Raw genomic sequence first — 23,065 nt, 5'->3', positions numbered from 1 at the left:
CAAGATTATATAACAAATAATAGCCTAATAATGACAAACTAGCACCAGTCAATAAAATATTGGAAATAGTCAAACTTAACAAACATACCTAAAACAAGACACATTTATCAAAAACCTTATAAAAATCCCAGCATATATATTGATGGGTCAACCAATGAGCATGGTTCTGAGCAGGAATAACCTTGGTCATCCAAAAAGGACAATACGGCTTGCGCTCTCTAGTTCAACCATAAGGTCTCAAAGGATGAAGAAGAGTATGAAACACCTCTAGCTAGTCTAAAGCTGGCCAACAAAATCAAGGTGTTAGCCCTTTCTATTCAACAATGATTCCCATGCATTGTAAAACAAGAAAGGAGTATCAAGCTCTAGGTGCAAGGATGATGTAGGATCTCCAAGAGGTGAGGGATAAGCTCAAAAGTTTTAAACAGTACAAGATCCGGCATATCCCATGAGCTCAAAACAACAACATTTATGAGTGAGGTCCTAGCATGATTGCCTCAATGAAGTATTTCAAGCTCATCAAGATTACTCTGATAGAGTTCTAGGAAAAGAGAGCAATAAGTTGACTTAGATGGTTGTGAACAAAATAATTATGAAGTGAAGAAGGTAAAACTCAGGTCACCCAAATACATGTCTTGTTGATGGAGTCTCATGCAAGAGAAATTTTCCAACACTCCTATCACTGAGTGGCCAAATAGGAGGCAGACTATGTCCTTAAAGAGATACATGTAGTAGTCTGTAAAAAACAAGTTGACGCACTGTCCCTAACTTTCTGAGGGCAGCTACTATTTGACAGCAATGGAAAGGATGCCTAGAATATATGAAGAAATGAGACAAATGCTAAAGGTGCAAAACTTTGTAGAGGTCACCCCCAAAAGGAGCTCATTAAAACCACCAGTACATGGCCTACTGAACAAAAGAAGGACAGCCCAGGCAGGCATATAGCTGCAACATGAGAGATCTGAGATAGATGTTATAAATATGATGATGTCGGCACTGGACATGGTGCATGTAGGTCCCCACTGACCTAACATTGCAAAATGACTCATCACCTATGCCAACATCCGCTGAACACCAATTCAGTCGAAGGGCATCAACTCATAACAAGTGCAGACCACGCTGGTAGTGATGAGCTCGTGTGCCAACAGGACTTTTCCAAGCATTGTTGAACCTAAAAACCTCAACCTGAGCCATGAGAACGCCATGAACAGGAAACTAGAACTCACACTAACACAGCAAAATGACAACTTTTTTCCTTTCGTAATCTCTCAGTCTCAATAACGTGAAATACATGTGTCCATTCTTTGTTCACTTCAAAATTTTCCCAACATGGCTTGAGACTGAGGCAGGTAAGTTACCTGATACAGTCTCCCATCTCGTTGGATTTGAAACCAATCCAATTTTTTCAACCATACAGCATAAAACATTAAGGTTTAGTTACTTATTAGAGATTATTTCCACCATAACATTAACATCCATGCAGCGTTCCAAGTGATTATTCCAAAAATCATCACTTCAACTTGATGTAAAATGGTGACAGAAATCGTTTTGTCATCAATTTAGTGTTATTACTTTGACTTTTAAAACTAAATCTATTACACATTGTACTGATAGCAAAAGAGGAAATGAAATAGAATGCCAATCTATTTCGCAAATTAAGAAAAAACTCTTTCTTCAATACAGAATGCAGTCTTGAGAAACATATAAGTCAATGTATCACTAATTAGACATAGTTTGATCACGCTACATTTCCAGTACAGAAGAACTTTTTTCAGCACAATGATTCCTACACGATCAATTACATTCTTCTATTGCAGGAAAAGGAAAAAAAATGGATTCTTCTATTGCAGTTGAAGAACAATAAGCCTCCAATCAAAAGGTGAATAACTCATTGATGCAGAGAAACAGCACATTCACCGAGTGATAAGAAAGAGAATCCTTATTGAACTTCTATGAAACAACCTGCTTAACCTGTGAAATAGAGACCAGGAATCATTTAACTTCTAGAAATTGTTTTATTTAATTAATATGCAACACAAATGGCATTGGCAAAAAGGAAACAGAAGAAAATTCATTATCTTAAGAAATGGTAAAAATATAAGCAAGAACGAATTAAGTTTCTAATGGTAGTATTCAGAGTATCATCGTATCTGCTGTTGTTATGCAATTATCAGGTGATTTACATGCTTCCAGAAAACTTAGAACCACGATGCCACATGCATCTTCCGTTCAATTGGCTTATTGCCAGTGGAAAGAGAAGTTTGCATTTGCTATCATTCTCCTATGGGTAATTGGCACAAAACGTCCTTACCTTTCAAGTCTATTGTGGAAAACGTCCCTACCTTTCATTTTTTGGCATTTTTGCCCTCATTTCAACCTTTCTTTGCGCTGGACGTCCTTCCGTCCATATTCCGTTAGTTTTTCCGTTAATTAAAGGGTAATTGGCACAAAACGTCCCTACCTTTCAAGTCTATTGTGGAAAACGTCCCTACCTTTCATTTTTTGGCATTTTTGCCCTCATTTCAACCTTTCTTTGCGCTGGACGTCTTTCCGTCCATATTCCGTCAGTTTTTCCGTTAAACAGAAATTGAAATCAGGAAATTTCCTTGACATTCTGGAAGAAAGCAGCAGAGCAAAGAATTGAAGCAATGAACGCAAATAGACCTAATCCAATCATCAGTGAAATTCCAGCAACCACGAAGTCCAGCATGCACTGTACACTTAATCCTATTATCAAGACCATCTTTCTCCCCCTTCTGAATTTTTGGTATTTCAATAGCCCTCGATCTTGTGTATATATATGCGAGGAAGATTATATGCAGAGATAGAGAGAGAGCGAGCGGTGGATACAGAGTCAGTCAGCTGACATGCTTCTGCATCGAGGCGTGAGATCATCGCCAACCAGCCAAGGCTGCAATTTCACTGGAGGTCACTTCATTTAATGGTTTGTTTCATTTTAGTCACTCCAACTTAATTAATTTCAATATGATCACTTATTTTATCAATTTAACCTTAATGCCTAGAAAAATCATTTTCAACGTATTCAAACATAGACTCTAAATATGTTGTGATAAAGAAACAATTAGACATAGTTCAGAGCTCTATCTAAATTTTAAATTCGATCAGCAGTATCTATATTTCATTTGAAGATTCATATTTTCGTGATTTTATGTTTTATTTTAAAAAAATAAAAGACGCTCAAACATTATCATTGTGTTGTAATTAGAACTTCTAGAAGACAAACTTTGACTAGAGTGTTTATTTATTAGGAATCAATGCCGCATAAACTAAAGGTGAACGCGGTTCAATTTGGACAGTTTGTGTTATATTTCGACTAAAATTATTTTATGTGATTTGAAATTTTTTTGAACCAAATCGAACCATTTTATTTTTCGAACCAAATCAAATCAAAACATAATTTTGCGAGTCTCAACGAGAACTAATAGTGTTAAATATTAAATTACATTCATATTTACCATGAAATACATGAATAAATTATTTTCAAATTTGGTTGCTAAAAGATATTAATAGAACGAATACATCTTTTTTTTTTTCATTTTTATTTACTATTTCTGGATTGACATTCAAACTATTATATAACGGTTAGTAAATGTAAAGTTATATTCTGCTATTATAGTTTGGTTAAAACTCCTTTCATCTTGCTAGTGAGATATTAAATAATGATTGAACGGAATATGTTTAGATACACAAAGATTGATAGAGTTTCGACTTATTAGGAATTGAAGAATTTCATCTTCTAACTACTTTATGAAAGTAGAAGGTAGTAGTATTAGTTAGGGAACTTTAATATTTTCATACAATCAATACGCTCCGTCCTTCGTTCTTTCCAAATCACAAACAAGTTTATTAAATATTTAGGCACACAAACAGACATTTTTCTATCCAAACCACAACTCACAAGTGTATAATAAATTTAAAAAAAAACAAATAAAAGAAATAATAATGGAAAAATGGCTTAAATAAGAATATGAGACTTACCGAAAGAGAAGAGAGAAAGAGACGATTCAGGTAGAAATTAGTAGATTAACGACAATTGTGACTAGCGATTCGTTCAGCAGTGGTAAATAAGCGTCAAATGTTAGGAAAATGAGAGTTTATGTTAGGGCTTCTGAAACTTTGGATGTGATTTGCTGACGTAGTTTTGTTGAATTATGATTTGGATTGTTGAAAATATATGTTTTTTTTTTTCATTTCATATGATTTTGGAATAATTTTAGTTTAGTTTAGATATTTGGTAAGGGCATGTGTTGTGAACCTGTTAAATCATAAGTCAATAATGATGAACTTAATTTACTTTATATCCTTATTTCAATAGGTTGATTGTAATTTATATTTCTAAATTGATATTTTTTTAAAGCGAAAATGGTAAAATTTTTAAGTTAATAAAATTAATATTTTAATTAAAAAATTTAAAAACTGTTCGATTCGATTTTGTGCTATTTTTGAAAATCAAAACCTAAACCAAACCATGTTGAAACAGTTTAATTTTCTTTGAGGGAAAAGAAACCACGAGTCCACATGGGCCTGAACCAACGGTTTCAACTTAATGATTTCATTTTGATTTGCGATTTTACGATTTTTTCGTGCAATCCTAGCATAAACCTAAAATCTTTCAACTTGCGTATCATATGGACAATAATACTTGGTATTGACGATGTTCTAATCACTAAGAAGGAATTAATTAACCTATAACTTTGACCAATTGAATTCGTGAGACCAATAGAAAACTTAGTACATGATGTTCTAAGCACTACATATGGATGATCAAATTGAACTAAATTAAAAATGAGGAACAAACATTAAACAAATACATAAATTGGTGACCTCCTGTGGATTTTTCTCCATATTAGAATGAATTATTCATATTTACCATGAAATACATGAAGAAATTATTTTCAAATTTGGTTGCTAAAAGATATTAATAGAACGAATACATCTTTTTTTTTTTCATTTTTATTTACTATTTCTGGATTGACATTCAAACTATTATATAACGGTTAGTAAATGTAAAGTTATATTCTGCTATTATAGTTTGGTTAAAACTCCTTTCATCTTGCTAGTGAGATATTAAATAATGATTGAACGGAATATGTTTAGATACACAAAGATTGATAGAGTTTCGACTTATTAGGAATTGAAGAATTTCATCTTCTAACTACTTTATGAAAGTAGAAGGTAGTAGTATTAGTTAGGGAACTTTAATATTTTCATACAATCAATACGCTCCGTCCTTCGTTCTTTCCAAATCACAAACAAGTTTATTAAATATTTAGGCACACAAACAGACATTTTTCTATCCAAACCACAACTCACAAGTGTATAATAAATTTAAAAAAACAAATAAAAGAAATAATAATGGAAAAATGGCTTAAATAAGAATATGAGACTTACCGAAAGAGAAGAGAGAAAGAGACGATTCAGGTAGAAATTAGTAGACTAACGACAATTGTGACTAGCGATTCGTTCAGCAGTGGTAAATAAGCGTCAAATGTTAGGAAAATGAGAGTTTATGTTAGGGTTTTTGAAACTTTGGATGTGATTTGCTGACGTAGTTTTGTTGAATTATGATTTGGATTGTTGAAAATATATGTTTTTTTTTTTTCATTTCATTTCATATGATTTTGGAATAATTTTAGTTTAGTTTAGATATTTGGTAAGGACATATGTTGTGAACCTGTTAAATCATAAGTCAATAATGATGAACCTAATTTACTTTATATCCTTATTTCAATAGGCTGATTGTAATTTATATTTCTAAATTGATATTTTTTTAAAGCGAAAATGGTAAAATTTTTAAGTTAATAAAATTAATATTTTAATTAAAAAATTTAAAAACTGTTCGATTCGATTTTGTGCTATTTTTGAAAATCAAAACCTAAACCAAACCATATTGAAACAGTTTAATTTTCTTTGAGGGAAAAGAAACCACGGGTCCACATGGGCCTGAACCAACGGTTTCAACTTAATGATTTCATTTTGATTTGTGATTTTACGATTTTTTCGTGCAATCCTACCATAAACCTAAAATCTTTCAACTTGCGTATCATATGGACAATAATACTTGGTATTGACGATGTTCTAATCACTAAGAAGGAATTAATTAACCTATAACTTTGACCAATTGAATTCGTGAGACCAATAGAAAACTTAGTACATGATGTTCTAAGCACTACATATGGATGATCAAATTGAACTAAATTAAAAATGAGGAACAAACATTAAACAAATACATAAATTGGTGACCTCCTGTGGATTTTTCTCCATATTAGAATGAATTAATATGTACATTTTTTGACAATAAATTTTGGCGATAAGTGATTTTTATTTTATTTTTTGGAAAAGAAAGTGTAATTAAAAATAGGAAAAAATTTATATGTCCACATACAAAATTATTTTATTAGGTGGATGTTTGATTTAAAATGAGTTTGACGAAAAATGATTACCAAATATGAATTAAGCAAAATTTTGAAAAAAAAAAAAAGGAAAAGAAAAAAGAGCGTAATTAAAAAATTGGAAAAATTTATATGTCCACATATAAAATTGTTTTATTAGGTGAAGGTGTGATTTAAAACGAAATTGGAAAAAAAATTATTTTTAAAGAATCTGTACCAAATATGAATTAAGTAAAATTGATTAAATTATGTGATAATAGCTTGATAATAATTAATTTTTAAAAAGTTCTAGGCTCATATTATTTTGTTTTTATTTTTGTTTCTTTTAATATTCCTCGAAATTATACACTCCTTGGGGCGAGCATTGAGCCTGTAATAGAATGCAAGTTGCTAAAATTGCACCAGTTTGTCTATTTTCTTTTGGAATATGGTAAATGATAAAATAATTTTTTGTTGGCATCCTCCAGTATAAAGATGAGGATATCAACTAAAAAAAAAAAAAAAACTGTATTATTTAACGAGAGAGTTTTAATTAGAGTTGTAAAATGGATTGACTTGAACTACTTAGATCGAGAGCACATACGATGTACAATTTTTTACTTGCCTTATTGACACGAATATAGAAAGATTTGAACTCGACAAAGGAGGTTTGATCTTTGGTAACATTAAGCTCCACGACTTAGCAATTACATAAATTTTTAGTAGTTATTTTTTTATCTAAAAAATCGAAACTAATTAACGAAATTATAGGTCTCGAGGGGCTGCATAGCCTGCCTTTTAATAGGCTGGTCCACAAAATGGTCCATCCCAAGACGATAAAGATATTAATACTTGAAGTGTTATGATTTGAGTGGTAAGCAATTTGGAATGTCGTGATTTAAGATGACGGTTTTATCACATGTGCATATATGCGCATATTTGGCCTAGCACCTTTTTTTAGCCAAACATGTTGCAGTACCGTCTCACTAAAATATTTTTCCTCAAAATAAGACTTCTTTGAAAATTTTACTAGAATTTACTCAACATGTTTGTTTTACATTTATAATTTTATTTTAAATTGTTTCAATTTGATCACCTAATATAAACTTTTATTTCTATAGTGGACAATTCATTTGTAACTAATACCAAAACATATAAATTCATAGATAATTTATTTTTAAATTGTTTAAAGAGTAAATGTAGTCCCTCCCCTACTAGAGCATTTCTAACAACATTTTTTTTAGTAAATTTTAAGGAGACATATTCTTTGCTATAAATTAATGTCTATAATTTACCTATCATTTACAATCAACATAAACTCTCTATATTAGTCTTATAATTACAAATGATATACAAGACTTCCGAAGAACGAGAAGATCTGTTTTCAATCTAATCATAACAGACCATCATGTTGACTACAACAAAGTACGGATAAATAAATATTTTGTACGAAAATTGTGGCATTGACAATATTGATACACAAAATATGGATGCCTCGATACATGAATTTTCTTTTGTAGAAATTAGGGATAGTAATTGTACTATTTTCCCTTCACTCATTTTTGGTCTTATTGAATTTTCCCAACAAGAGTATAACGAAACATTTTTTTTTTTTTGGTTACTTCGGTTTTTTTATAATAATTGCACTCTTTTTCCATTTGTTTATTGTTTTTATCCTATTGATTTATTGTCAAATAGGGTTTTTATTGAGGATAATAATAAACAAATATTTAGGCCCGTTTGTTTTTCATTCTTTGTCTTTAAAAATGAAAAATATGATCATTATTCATAATATCAGACCACCATATTTGACTCCCTCTCTTTTGTGTGAATTCCGTAACAGTTATATTTTTTATTCTCATTCTTATAAGAATGGGAATCAAACGGGGGCTACTCTTGTCAAACTATCTAAAAAATAATCATTTTTAGAGTATCTCTAAAAGATTCTCTAAAATAAAATACTCTATATTTTAAAAAGTTAATATTTAAAAATGAGTTCCAAGAAACTTTATGTTTTAACTTTTTAAAATAGAGAATGTATTTGACTCTTCAAATTTAGAGAGTCAAACTCACTCTCTATTCCTAATATACAACGATTGCATTTAATACATTACAAATTTTAATACTCTACAATTTAATATTTTCAAATTACATTTGTATTGATTTGTCATTAATATATAAAAAAAATACTTAAATAAAATATGTGGAGAAATTATTAAATATTCATTGGAAAAAATAAAATAAAGAATCAAAGTAGAGAGCTTGTTGGAGTGTATAAGAAAAATTACTCTCTAAATTTAAAAATGCCTTGTATAAATAGAGAGCTTTTTGAAGATACTTTTACTTTGTAATTCTTTATCTTCATCGATTTGTAATTTTATAATTCCACCATTATAATCAAATTTACTTGAGTATTTTTTTTTTTTTGGCCCTTATCTTTTAGTTTTATAACATCAAAATTTTATTAGTTTTATTTATTGTTTATTGTAAGTGTAACGTATCTTCACATGAAAAATTACAGTATCAAATTCAGTCTTGTTTGATACATATTTTTATGAAACTCGTTCTCTAAAGTCATTTTAACAACACATTCTCTCTAAACTTTTTCTTAACTTTTAATCATACATTCTTAAAAACAAAAAACAAAAAATCCAAATTTACATAAAACAAGTGTTTTTTAGTATAGCTTTTCTTTTATCATCTTTTCTTATTAGACCAAAAGAAAAAGGACACAAAGTTCGAGAAATTTAGTTTTAATCATTAATCAGGCATTAACTTTTTTTTTTTTTTTTTAAAGGTAATCAGGCATTAACTTTCTTTCCTCTTTTATTTTTTTAATTTTTTACTTTCAAAAATCAAGCAATCAGTTGAATGCATGTGTTATGGTCACAACAAGATTATGACACTATCAAACATAATAATACGTTACAATTGCACAATTTTATGTCTCACAATCATTTATCAGAATATGACATAATCACATACCATTCGGTCACGATTACATACCACTTTAATTTTGTTTTTTTTTTAATTTATTAATTTTGAAATTGAATTCTTGAATATTATAATTATGAACCCTAATTTATACCCGAATCTCATTTTTTGGGAAATATGGGTTGAAATAATAACAAGAATGTTTCAAATGAAACATCTTTCTTTTTTTAATCACACCAAAAGAAAAGGACCGAAAGACTCTAATGGCCTGAATGGGGATTTTTATTTATTTATTTATTTTTAGCAATTTTGACAAATTTAGGTGACATTGTTTACGAGGGGTTAAAAAAATTGATAATTGCTAGTTTTTCAACTTGCATGTCGTATAGATAATAGTGGAAATTACATAAACTAATACATTTAGAGATTCTATTTTATAAATCGTACACTAGGTTTACTCTTTCAAATTCGAATATTTTTTATTAATTAAATTTAACGAATGTAAAAATTAATTAATTTACCCTACATAATTTCAAACCCTAAATTATTCCCCCCCCCCCCCCCCCCTTCTCTATTTTCTCTGTCGAAAACGACCTGTCGGATTACCTTTATGCTAGGAGGCTCTATTTGTCAGCAACGTAGCGCAACCATTACAAGAAGTATTGATAGATCTATGAAGGAGTGGCTTCCAATGAGGTGAAAAATATCAGTAGCGGAATGGGTGATCGCCATCTATTTGTGTTAATGGTATGAGAAGGTGGTCTTGGTTGCTGTGATGCAGTCGTGCACAACGATGATAACGTAGTGGCAGCATCATCGCTGGTGCACGGATCTGATTTTGAATCTGGTTTGTGCAGTGATTTTAGTGGTGATGGTGGTGATGGCGGCTGTAGTGCTGGAGGTGGGAATGGCTCTCGCTACTACGTTAGGTTTTTAGCTATGGGGAATTTTTTGATTATGTTTGTGTGGTGATGGTTTTGATTTTGGCTTTGGTGATGAGGTGGTGGTGATGTTGGTAGTCGTGGTGCTATGGTGTGGTGGTGGAGGTGTGCGGTGGTGATGGTGGGAATGGAGGTATGGCGGGTGTGACGATGATGTACTACTGTGATACTATTAGTGTGGTGCTTGGTTGGGTGAGTGGTGTAGTACTATGCGTGGTTGTGGTGGGTAAGGTGAGATGTGGTGGTGGTGGTGGTAGTTTTGGCGATGACAGTTCTAGTGGTGTTGCGACTAATGATAGTAGTGAGGTGGTGGTCACAAGCGTTGATGGTTGTCACAAATGATTTGATTAACTTTGACCATTAAATTAGTTAATATGTGAGCAATAATTAATATGTGACAAATTAAAAAACTAAATTGTGAACAAAAAATAACGTGTGACCTAAAAATTTGTTAATTTGTGACTGATAATTTGTGATGCATAAAAAGTTGTGACTTTAATATTTGTGACCTCTAAATAAACTGTAACTTATAAATTTTTTATTTGTGACCAATGAACAAATTGATCTATTAAATTTTTTAATTGTGATCGTATAATTATTTGTAACATATAAAATTTCTGATTTGTGACTGAAAAATAATATGTAGCTAATTAAATCGTTTATTTGTGACCAAATTACCTTACTATATTTAATTAGTTAAATCATACATCACTTTTAATAAAATTTTGATTTTTGAAATTTAAAACAATTACTCTTAATTTTGAAATGGATAATACTTAGAGGGTGTTTGAGCCACATTATTTTGGTAATAATGCATTCTTGAATAGTGTATTGATGGAAAGTGTATGGTTAAAAAGTAAGGAAATATTTTTGATTTGCGTGTAATATTATTTTATTGAAAAATATGTGATTTAAATGATGTCAAATCACTGTTTAAGAATATATTTTTTTAAAATAATGTGGCTCAAGCGGCCCTTAATTTTTTAGTTATGAAATTTTCCCTAAATAATTCTTGGTATTGAAGATGTTCAAAGCCCATATCCAACATCCAAGCCCGAAGGTACCTAGTTGTTGACTTGCTGCCACACTAGTCATGACTTTAAAAGTTCAAAAACTATAACAATAATGTTTTATACAAAAAAAAAAAAAAATGACTTGAAAAATAAAATTAGTAGACACAGATCAATATAACAAAAAAATAAATGTTGAATTTCGAAAAATATGATCTCGTAAGTCTACTTAGTAACATTTGACTACCAGTTAGTCGATTTTTTATTTTTTATTTTAAGAATTCAATACTTTAAGCTCTTGTTTGATTTTTATTATTTTTAAAATACATTTTTCTCTCCTATTTTTTTAATCACACATTTTTTAATATAATAATATTACACACAAATTCAAAATATTTCATTATTTTTTAATTACATATTTTCCATCAATCTATCATTCTAAAATTATTAGGAAATAATATAGCTCAAACAGGCACTAAATAGAAAATTTTCACGGAATTTCATTGATTCGTAACTACGATTATCTAAGGAATATGATAAACAATAAAAAAATTTACGAAATATATTCGAATAATATAACTTTTAAAAATAAATAAATAAATTAAAATTTTAATAACTATATTATTATCTCATTTGAACGAATGAGAACATTAATGAAAACTTTAAAAAATTAAATTGGTACGTAAACGGGACAACTATCTTGGAACGTCTCGCCCTGCCTTGCCTTAAACGGGTAGCGAGGCGGGCCTACCCCATTGTCATTCCTACTCCTCTTAATAAGGTTGATTTTTTAAGATAAAATTTCAAATCTTAACATGGTATCAAAGCCCACTAAACTCTAATGAGCAATTCAATCGAATTAAGACTTAAAAAACGAACACAAAATTTCAAGATTGACTTGCTCAAAAGAGTCACCATCTTGAGTGGCTATGTTAAAAGATTATAATCTTGCATCGAATAAAGAAGAAAATATAAATCAATTTATAAGAATTTATGGTACTACTCTTAATAAGGTTGACATTTTAAAATGGAACCCAAAAATTTAACATATTACTAGGATAAATTCACATATGCATAAAAAATTATTTATAATTAAAAAAATTACTTACAATTGCAAAATTTACTTAAAAATAAAAAACATTGACTTAAAATAAAGGAAAAAAATATTTTGCTAATTTGGATAAAAGGAATATTTAATTTTGGTAATTATCAATTTAAAATTCTTAATTAGATTTTATATATAAAAACTTTAGAGAGAATGAAATTATAAATATTAGTAAAGAATATATAAATACTATTCAATTAAAATTAAAAAAATATAAGATTTCTTTAATTTTGGTAATTTAGTAAAAGGAATATTTAATTTTGTTAAAAAAATAAAAGGAAAAAAATATTTGGCTAACTTGGTTAAAATGAATATTTAATTTTTGTAAATATCAATTCAAAAATCTTTTTAAACAAATATTAAATTTATCAATTTTAAATTGATAATTACCAAAATTAAATGTTCCTTTTAATCAAATAAGCAAAATATTTTTTTTTCCTTTTACTTTTTTATCAAAAATAAATATTCCTTTTATTAAATTACCAAAATTAAAGAAATATTCAATTTTTGCAATTTTAAATATATAATATTTATATGCTTTATCTAATTTTTATAATTTCATTTTCTTTAAAAATTTTAATATATAATCTAACTAAGAATTTTAAATTGATAATTACCGAAATTAAATATTCCTTTTAACCAAATTAGCAAAATATTTTTTTCCTTTATTTTAAGTCAATGTTTTTTATTTTTAAGTAAATTTTGCAATTGTAAGTAATTTTTTTAATTATAAATAATTTTTTATGCATATGTGAATTTATCCTAGTAATATGTTAAATTTTTGGGTTCCATTTTAAAATGCCAACCTTATTAAGAGTAGTACCATAAATTCTTATAAATTGATTTATATTTTCTTCTTTATTCGATGCAAGATTATAATCTTTTAACATAGCCACTCAAGATGGTGACTCTTTTGAGCAAGTCAATCTTGAAATTTTGTGTTCGTTTTTTAAGTCTTAATTCGATTGAATTGCTCATTAGAGTTTAGTGGGCTTTGATACCATGTTAAGATTTGAAATTTTATCTTAAAAAATCAACCTTATTAAGAGGAGTAGGAATGACAATGGGGTAGGCCCGCCTCGCTACCCGTTTAAGGCAAGGCAGGGCGAGACGTTCCAAGATAGTTGTCCCGTTTACGTACCAATTTAATTTTTTAAAGTTTTCATTAATGTTCTCATTCGTTCAAATGAGATAATAATATAGTTATTAAAATTTTAATTTATTTATTTATTTTTAAAAGTTATATTATTCGAATATATTTCGTAAATTTTTTTATTGTTTATCATATTCCTTAGATAATCGTAGTTACGAATCAATGAAATTCCGTGAAAATTTTCTATTTAGTGCCTGTTTGAGCTATATTATTTCCTAATAATTTTAGAATGATAGATTGATGGAAAATATGTAATTAAAAAATAATGAAATATTTTGAATTTGTATGTAATATTATTATATTAAAAAATGTGTGACTAAAAAAATAGGAGAGAAAAATGTATTTTAAAAATAATAAAAATCAAACAAGAGCTTAAAGTATTGAATTCTTAAAATAAAAAATAAAAAATCGACTAACTGGTAGTCAAATGTTACTAAGTAGACTTACGAGATCATATTTTTCGAAATTCAACATTTATTTTTTTGTTATATTGATCTGTGTCTACTAATTTTATTTTTCAAGTCATTTTTTTTTTTTTTTGTATAAAACATTATTGTTATAGTTTTTGAACTTTTAAAGTCATGACTAGTGTGGCAGCAAGTCAACAACTAGGTACCTTCGGGCTTGGATGTTGGATATGGGCTTTGAACATCTTCAATACCAAGAATTATTTAGGGAAAATTTCATAACTAAAAAATTAAGGGCCGCTTGAGCCACATTATTTTAAAAAAATATATTCTTAAACAGTGATTTGACATCATTTAAATCACATATTTTTCAATAAAATAATATTACACGCAAATCAAAAATATTTCCTTACTTTTTAACCATACACTTTCCATCAATACACTATTCAAGAATGCATTATTACCAAAATAATGTGGCTCAAACACCCTTTGTGTGTTTGATTGCAAGCGTGAAATTTATATTAAAAAAAAAATTCTAGATAATTAAATTGCTTAGAAATTATTTGCATGGAATTATCAATTAAATATGTTTGATTGAACTTATTTTCAACTTAAAAAATATTATATTTGTCTATTTTTTATTACTAGGTAGATGTGAGAGAGAAGGAAGACGAGAGAGAAATAGAAATGAATTATATGAAAAATAAAAATCTACTCCTCTAAAGAAAATATATATATATTTTTTTTCAAAGAAAATATGCTCATGTGACCAAAAGTAAAAAAATATATCCTTGAAAAAATATGAATCAAACAGTATAAAAGTAGGAATTTGGGTGGAAAAATGACATTTTTCATGAAAAACATTGACAATCATAGCACTCTTAGATTATGCTAATGGATAATGTTAATTTGCACATGAAGGATGTATTAGGAAATACGGGAAGTGAATGAATTTCGATGTCAAGGTACTGTTCATGCCTCATAATGTGATAATTGTACGATGTTTTCTCTAAGGCTTTGGTTGTCACTATGGTAGACTTAGATAATAGATGACGATGCTGCTGGATTTGTGCTGTGAGATTGTTGTTCCTCACTGTAAAAAGGCACTGAAAACAGTGTGATCATTAGAAGCTAATTTGGGATTTTGAGACTGACATGTGTGGCCCAAGGTTGGCCGCGTTTGTGGAAGTATTTGGAATTGAATTCCATGCCAAACAAAGTCATGAGTAAACCTAGATTTAAGAAATCTGAATGCATGAAACATGCTCTCGGGTCGACCATAAACTTTGTCCACAGAAGAATGATCATTGATATTGATAAGAATAATAAAGATTTTATTAATAATGATTTTGTGTATATTACAATGTAGAGAGAGCGCTATTTATAGGGTTATAAATAATTGGAAAAAGAAATAACTTAAAAGGAAAAATTACACAATCAATGACTAAGGTAAATAATCTTACACTAAAAGGAAATATAATTCTAAATAATCTTTTCATCTTTAACACCCTCCCCTCAAACTCAGTATGGTGTAGAATATTGAGTTTGACCAATCAAATCTTCAATCCAATCAAATCTTCATTTATTTATTTATTTATTTTTTTAAACAGAAGAAAAAACCTCTAGGTTGTTTAAGAGGCAGGGGGAGCCGATAAAATTCAAGATACCGACCCTCCAAAATTTTGTTTTTAAAAACCTCTAATTTGTTTAAGAGGCAGAAAACCCTTAGTTTGTTTAAGGGGCATGAGAGAGCCGGTAAAATTCAAGATAACGACCCTTTAAATTTTTTGTTTTTGAAAACCCCCAATTTGTTTAAGGGGCACTGGTAAAAAAATCCGGATTTTTTTTTTTTAATAACAACTTTAAAAATTAAAATAATAAAAAAAGAGAAGACGGGAAAACAATTGCCTCCATCTCCTTATCATCAATTGTTTTTGCCACACTTGAGCTTCAACATCTTTTGCAGCATCATCCACATTTTCATAATTGACAAACCCAAAACATTTTGACTTTTCATCCGCATTCCTCATGATAACAGCACTAGGAATTGTCCCATATTCAACAAAAAAATTTTCTTCAAAGAGTCATCTATAGTAGATTCTGCAAGATTTTTCACATATTCATCTGAACCATGGAAAAGAGAACAAGAAATAGCAACGCTTGCTCCAAAGGACTGGTCGGAGGGGGAAGAAATTATTTTCTAAGAAAAAATTGGTCGGAAAAAAAAAAAAGGATGATCTGACGAGCAGCACAAGGCTGCTCGTCGGAGAGCAGAAGCTTGCAAGTTTAACCCAAGACCAAGTTAAACCTGCTCTGATACCATGATAAGAATAATAAAGATTTTATTAATAATGATCTTGTGTATATTACAATGTAGAGAACCATATTTATAGGGTTACAAATAATTGGAAAAGGAAATAACGTAAAAGGAAAAATTACACAATCAATGACTAAGGTAAATAATCCTACAATAAAAGGAAATATAATTCTAAATAATCTTTCTATCTTTAACAGATATTTTCACAAAAGTAAATGGTGAACTTATTAGGTATACTGCAGCTTTCTGTAGATCTGCTCGCAGTGCCATTGCTATGTGAGGTGATTATTGGCAAATTTTATCAAGTTTAACCTTTTAAACAGGACGAACATATAAAGAGAGATCCTTTTTAACAACATAATAAGTCATTTAAGATGGTTTGGACATTTGGTGTTAAGATAATGTATCGTGCAAGCAACGACCGGTGCAATTGAGGTTGAAGAGGTTTATTCATTTTGAGTAATTACGTGGCTTCCCACTGTATTAAATTGTTATATCTATCTTGATTTACTTTTCCTCTTGTTATTGGTTTGTTTTGTTCTTGTTTCTTTTTGTCAAGTAAATACTTGGATTTGGTTGGTTGAAGACACCATCTTTGAACTTTTACATATCAGTCTTTTGGCTCGGTTCTATCTTCACAGCTAGAGTTCATTAAAAGGGAAGTACAAACGCTAGTTTAAATTGACTTAAAGAAATTAGCCAATCTAAGTGGAATTTCATGATGCAAAGAAATTCATAGTAGTAAATTAAGATTTCTTATTGTTATTTGTTTGACAAAAAGATAAGGAAAGAAGGAGTTCCTAATTACTTGTTTCATTTTGATCTTTTTATATTTCTGTTCTTCTCTTCCCCTTTTTATGGATATTTTGAGGGCGAGCAAAATGAAAGGGAGAAAGAAGTGCTGTAGAATGTTGTTCACAGTGATTTTCCATGTGTACGAAAATGCAGTACAGAAACGGTGAGGTGCACAAGTGGAACCACCTGAATGATAGTCTCTTCCATATGATCTCCGTAGACCGGGTTGGACGACCTAGTTATATATTACTGGCCTCGTAAAATGTAAAAACAGTAGCTTTAATGTAGTGTGTTGCCTTTTCAAGCGTTTTGCCTCTTATGGTTCTTTCTTCAATTATGAGCCACTATCACCAGCGTTTCCACCACCATTTGTCCCTCTGCCTGTAGTTTTTTTAGCGCAGAATGCTGGCCATGGGCCCTGCCTCCTAGTTATTGGAGCCTGATCCATAGAGAGTCACGCATGTATACTTCTTTTTCTTTTCTTTTTGGTTTTACTGTTTTGTACCTTATTTTGTTCATTTTGAAAAAAGGAACTGTATTATATAAATCATCATGAAGCTTTAAATAATGTTCTATATTGGTGTTCTCTTTCAGTTTCCTTATGAAATCTTCCGATATTCTTCTCTGATCTAATTCTCAGATGACTAACATATGATTCATCTTGGTGAAGTAATCTGTCTGATTTATCATGGGAAGAAACTAATGATAGATTCTAATATTTATAAATTATTGACCACAGAGAATATTATTCCACTGATTTTTCTCCACTAACAGTTCGATGAATATGTAGCAGGATGAGCTGGACTTTTCTCATTGATGTGCACCATGGTCTTGGCTGATACATATTTTATTGATATATCATATGTTGCTTCTGATAATGATGCAGTTATACTTAGGGAAAACATTGATTAGCATCCATTGAACTGTACTGTTACAAAGGAATTTAAGTGGATAAAATTCTCCCTCTCTCTCACTCTTCCTCACACACACACAGAGTCAGTAAAAGAGCTCATGCTCAGTGAAGAAGGCTTGTGGAAGTAGTGACATACTAATTTGAAGATTCAGTTGTGAGATGGAATGTCTTCGAGTTCTCTTAAAGCAGAATAGGAAGTACCAAGTTGGAGATCTATCACCATTTCACGAAGATCAGAAGTTTCTTCCTTGAGCCTTTCATTCTCTTGAAGAATCCTGTCATGGCTCTCTGACATGTGGTTCAACTTGTCTATGAGATTGTGTTTCTCAGTTCTAAGACGAAGAACCTGCGCACAAAGCTCATCAAGGTGCCTCTGTTTTCGCATCCTTGACCTTCTAGCGGATTCCCTGTTGGATATCATTCTCCTTTGCTTTCTTTCATCGATGATGTAGAACTGAGGTTCGTCTGCTTCATCAGAGGTCGAGTTGTTGCTGATGCATGAGGAATTCGGAGTGAACTCCTGAACTGCAGGAGATGTCTGATAATTTGGTAGGTTGGTCAAGAATCTGTCTAATTCAAATGCTGGTAAATTGCTTGCCATGAAGTCGAAATTATCAGGAATAGACAAAGGATTTTCAGGAACAAAGTAGTTCATTCGTGTGGCCTCGGGTGGAATCATGGTGGAGTACATGGAAGGGGATAACATGAAGTCTTGTTTTACAGATTGCATTGATCTGGTAAGGGAGCACTGCATGAGAAATGAATGGGTTTTATAGAAGGAGAAAGCTAAAGAAGTGGTCCAGATTAAGCAATGAGTAACAGTGTCAGAGGCTTACGAAAGCAGGCTTGGAATATCCACAAAAAAAAAAAAGGGAAAAAAAGAAAAAAGAAAAAAAAGGTGATGTATGCATTGCATGTAATGATTGAAACTCTTCTTATCATGTAAGTTCTTGAACTTCTTTCTTATGTTCCTTAATTACATGTTCTACAGATGTACCATGTTATTACCATTGGACTATGTATGCATGCTGTTCAATCATGCATGTTCATATGCTCCTGATGGAAGTCAGGTTTTAGGATAATCTTCTGCTTAATAAGGATTAAAAGTTTGTGATAATGGATGTCACTGTTCAACATGAGAATTTTTGGAAGAAGAAAGAAAAACAAAAAACGGAAACGAGTAAATTATTTAAAGTCAATCTTGGAGTCGTCCTGGAAAAAGGTAGAAAATTCAATAGCCATATTAAAAATCAGGTATTTTGATTGATGACATAATCTGGGACAATTAAAATTTTAAAGGTGAACATTAATTAAGACATGATAAGTTGGATATCTATGTAAAAAATAATTTGATGACTCAAAGGGCACTAGTCTTTGAGATATTGGGACCCATGACAATGTCCTGGTCCGTATTGGTTGCAACAAATACCTAAATTTGTATGTATCATTCTAATAAGAAAGTGGGACGACAAGAAAAGATGAAGTAGGAAAATTGTAAAGCAAATTTCATTTGAATTTAAGTGCCATACAATATATTTTACTCGATTACTTCTTTCTTCCTCTTACTTTACTTAATTTCAATGGTTGACTTGCTACATTGCTGAGAGAGTTTTATGCAAAGTCAGATGCAAAAGTTTTCATGGATTCTCTACTTTTAGTGCAACTAGACCAGAATTCTGCTAGCATTACTAGGGTTTAGGTTCCTTCTAAACTGAAGAGACGTACGATAAAAACTGATCAAGCCTATTTTTCTCCTTTAATACTGTCTAGTAATGTCCAATCTACCGTAGAAAACATGCTAAAACGTGACTAATTTATGCACTTGACCGCCTCTTTTCATAGTAGTTCTGGGAGCTTGAATACTGTTCAATTGTTGTTAAACTAAACTGTACACGATATGCTTATCTGATCACTATATGATTCCTTTCGTATACGCGGGATTTGATTTACTTATTGCTCGTCATAACAGTTTTCCCAGAAGATGGAGGTTCCAAAATGGATAGAATATACTAAATCTGGTAATGAAATACCCTCTTTGTGCCTTTTCTTTATCATATCAGGAAGGGAAAAAAAAAAGAAAAAAGAAAGAGAAAGAGAGCATATGGTGCTAGTGATTTCTTATGCATACTTTCTATAAGTGGTGCAGTGAAACAGCACTGGGGAATGCATAATCTGTGGACAAAATATGATACACTTGCCATGTCAAAATATCTTCAGTTAAATATTATGGAACTTCTGTTTCATTTGTCTTTATTTGAAGAACAGTTCTCTCCTCTCGAGCTCTACATGCACAAAACCTTTCATGATGGTTGTACTCGTGAAGTCGCGTTCATCTTGTTTTTGCTTGAAATACTCTTTGGTCATTTTAAATAAACTTGTCATTTTCTGTTTGATACGTCGTCTCCTTATTAAAGCAATAGAATTATCCTCAAAGAATATTTTCAAACGAATTCTCTAATTGCTTATGACGCTAATATTCGTCATGCTCCTGCATCTCTCTCTCTTTCTCTCTACGTTTTCTTTATGTCTCTCTTTTATCACAGATTAAACGTCTAAATTCATATTATCGAGAACAATAATAACACAAAGCAGAAAGTCGAAAGCAAATAAAGAACACGCAATTCAGAGTGATTTACTCTCAATGCAAGAGCTACGTTCACTTATCGATACACGAGTTTATTATAACCAAGGAGAAGAGAATTGCAATTTGTTTTTGAACCGACAGCACTCCCTCTCTTCAAGGAAAAGACATGCTTTAATATCCTTTATGCAAGAAGGAATATTAGGAAAATTTGATACACGACCGAACAATTCAATATACCCTTATCACTTTCCCCACCCCCATCCACTCAATTGCACACTATTTCAATCATCTTTTAAATAGTTACTTAGCATTTAGCTAAGGGTAAATTCCTCTAGAGGCCCCCCTAAGCTTACAGTTTGTGTGACCCAACCCATGTTCCCAACCTTCCGTTGGTGATATGTCCCCAGCTTTTTAAAATTGGGCACTATCCTAATTTGATAGAAATCATATATTTATATGGCAAAAGGACACACAATAGACATGCGACAAATGACTGATAGGTATAATTGTGCAAAAATAATTTTCCTCCAATTTGAAGACCTCATAACGAATATAATTCTAGAAGATTATGCGTTTCCGCATAGCAAAAAACGAATTCCCATTCAGTAGTATTCAAACTTGGGGGAAATTATTTTTGGACAATAGTAGCCTTTAATCATTTATCACATGCCTACTGTTTATCCATTTTAGTCTCAGAGGGTGCTTGGTAGGGATTAAAATTAGATTTTTTTTAGTAAATTGTGAGAGAAGCTTTGGATAACACTGCACAATTTTAAAAGATTGAAAACACGGTTGACACAAATAGAAGGTTGGGAACCCATAGAGGAATTTAGCCTTTAATTAAATTAAATTGTGAATATGAATATGAACTAAAAAGCTACACATTATGTCATTGAAAATGTGGCTCATTATTATTTGCCCATTTATTTTTAATACATATTGCCTATCTCTCTGTCCCTGATGGCCACTACCAGAATGAAAAAAAAAAGATCATGAAAAAAAAGAGTGAAGAAACAATTGCAGCAGTATCCAAAAAGGAAGTCTTACCAAATCCCAGCAGTGGCAACTTGCAACCGCAAATGTTTTAATTAGTGGACTTCAATATTCTACCACAATTTAATTTATTTGAATTTAATTAGGTGATTCCCCACCATGTAAACTTTTTTTCTCGCATATTTTAAGGTGATAATTTCGAACAAGTTCCGTGCAATTCACGAAGAAGAACAGTTCTTTCTTGGATAATGAAAACACTATCCAAATTATACATACATATATATATATATTATTTTTGGGTAATAACTATAGTATTCTAATGTATAGTAGGCATCCTTCATCATGATATTAGTGACTTAGCCATTCGTTCACCTATCGTAGCGGCTCGGCTTTGTCCCACCTCTCTAGGATAGCTCATGACTGGTACTCTCAATCTAGTGGTTGGCCTTCTAAAAACTTTGTCAGAAGCAAATCTTCAAAAATCATGATGCACATACATCAACTGAAATGTGATATTTAAACTTGGTGAAAATTAGAGGGGGAAAAAAGGAAAACTAAAAAAAGGAGAGAAGGGGCTAGCTATGAGACAAGACGCGGTGGAGAGGGACTGGGCATGAACGCTGGGAGGCTAGTAGCGGGGCTGGGATGAGGACCCAAGGCCAAATGCTTGAGGTTAACCAATCTTTTTTTGGTTTTAGTTTTTATATTTTTCTATAATTATTTTTTAATTCTTTCATACCCATGGCCTTATATTTTATTTTGAAAAGCCAAAACAAATGTATTCCATTTACCTAAATCAAGATCAAGACCTAATTCAAGTAATAAGATCGAAATATTATCAAGACAGACAGACAGTGACCCATGTTTCCCTTCACGAAAGAATAAAAGTGAAGAAAATGTGACAACTAGACTCAAGCATCCCACAGGCCAAGCAATGTTTCTCACAGTCCCATGGCCTTATATTTTATTTTGAAAAGCCAAAACAAATGTATTCCATTTACCTAAATCAAGATCAAGACCTAATTCAAGTAATAAGATCGAAATATTATCAAGACAGACAGACAGTGACCCATGTTTCCCTTCACGAAAGAATAAAAGTGAAGAAAATGTGACAACTAGACTCAAGCATCCCACAGGCCAAGCAATGTTTCTCACAGTAGCCCCCCAGGGCACTTCTCCACTGGCAAAGGACGGACGCTGTCAAACCTGGCAGAGCAGAGGTCGTGAGTTCGAAACATGGGGCTCTTGGAAGGTAAGGATTTATTCTTGGAAGGCAAGGGAACATTTGGAAGGCAAGGATTTATTCTTGGAAGGCAAGTGGGAACTTGGAAGGCAAGGATTATTCTTGGAAGGCAAGGTGCAACTTGGATTGGCTTGCTTGGCACTTTGTCAGACCAGGTGGGGAGCGCTCGGACCCTGGCTAGTTGGAGGCACATCCTGCGATTAACCGGACTGTGTGAAGAGGGGCCGGATCACAGACCCAAGGATTAGTCTAGAATAGGACACCTTGTAAAAAAAAAA

General features: G+C 31.2%; 1 protein-coding gene across 1 annotated transcript; it reads right to left on the bottom strand.

The window, feature by feature from the left end:
- Positions 1-17,754: 17,754 nt before the first annotated feature.
- LOC111398941 (basic leucine zipper 43-like) lies at positions 17,755-18,833 on the bottom strand. Its single transcript, XM_023026111.1, has one exon. It carries the CDS (start codon positions 18,719-18,721, stop codon positions 18,116-18,118), a length of 606 nt encoding a protein of 201 aa, XP_022881879.1. The 5' UTR covers positions 18,722-18,833; the 3' UTR covers positions 17,755-18,115.
- Positions 18,834-23,065: the final 4,232 nt, after the last annotated feature.

This window comes from Olea europaea, chromosome 8, assembly GCF_002742605.1.
Source record: "Olea europaea var. sylvestris chromosome 8, O_europaea_v1, whole genome shotgun sequence".
In the NCBI taxonomy this organism is placed as follows: Eukaryota; Viridiplantae; Streptophyta; class Magnoliopsida; order Lamiales; family Oleaceae; genus Olea; species Olea europaea.
This window is presented reverse-complemented; position numbering and strand designations above follow the sequence as displayed.

Bases quoted from the DNA above. Each gene is read 5' to 3' on its own strand.
- LOC111398941 (XM_023026111.1), bottom strand. From the start codon at position 18,721: ATGCAGTGCTCCCTTACCAGATCAATGCAATCTGTAAAACAAGACTTC.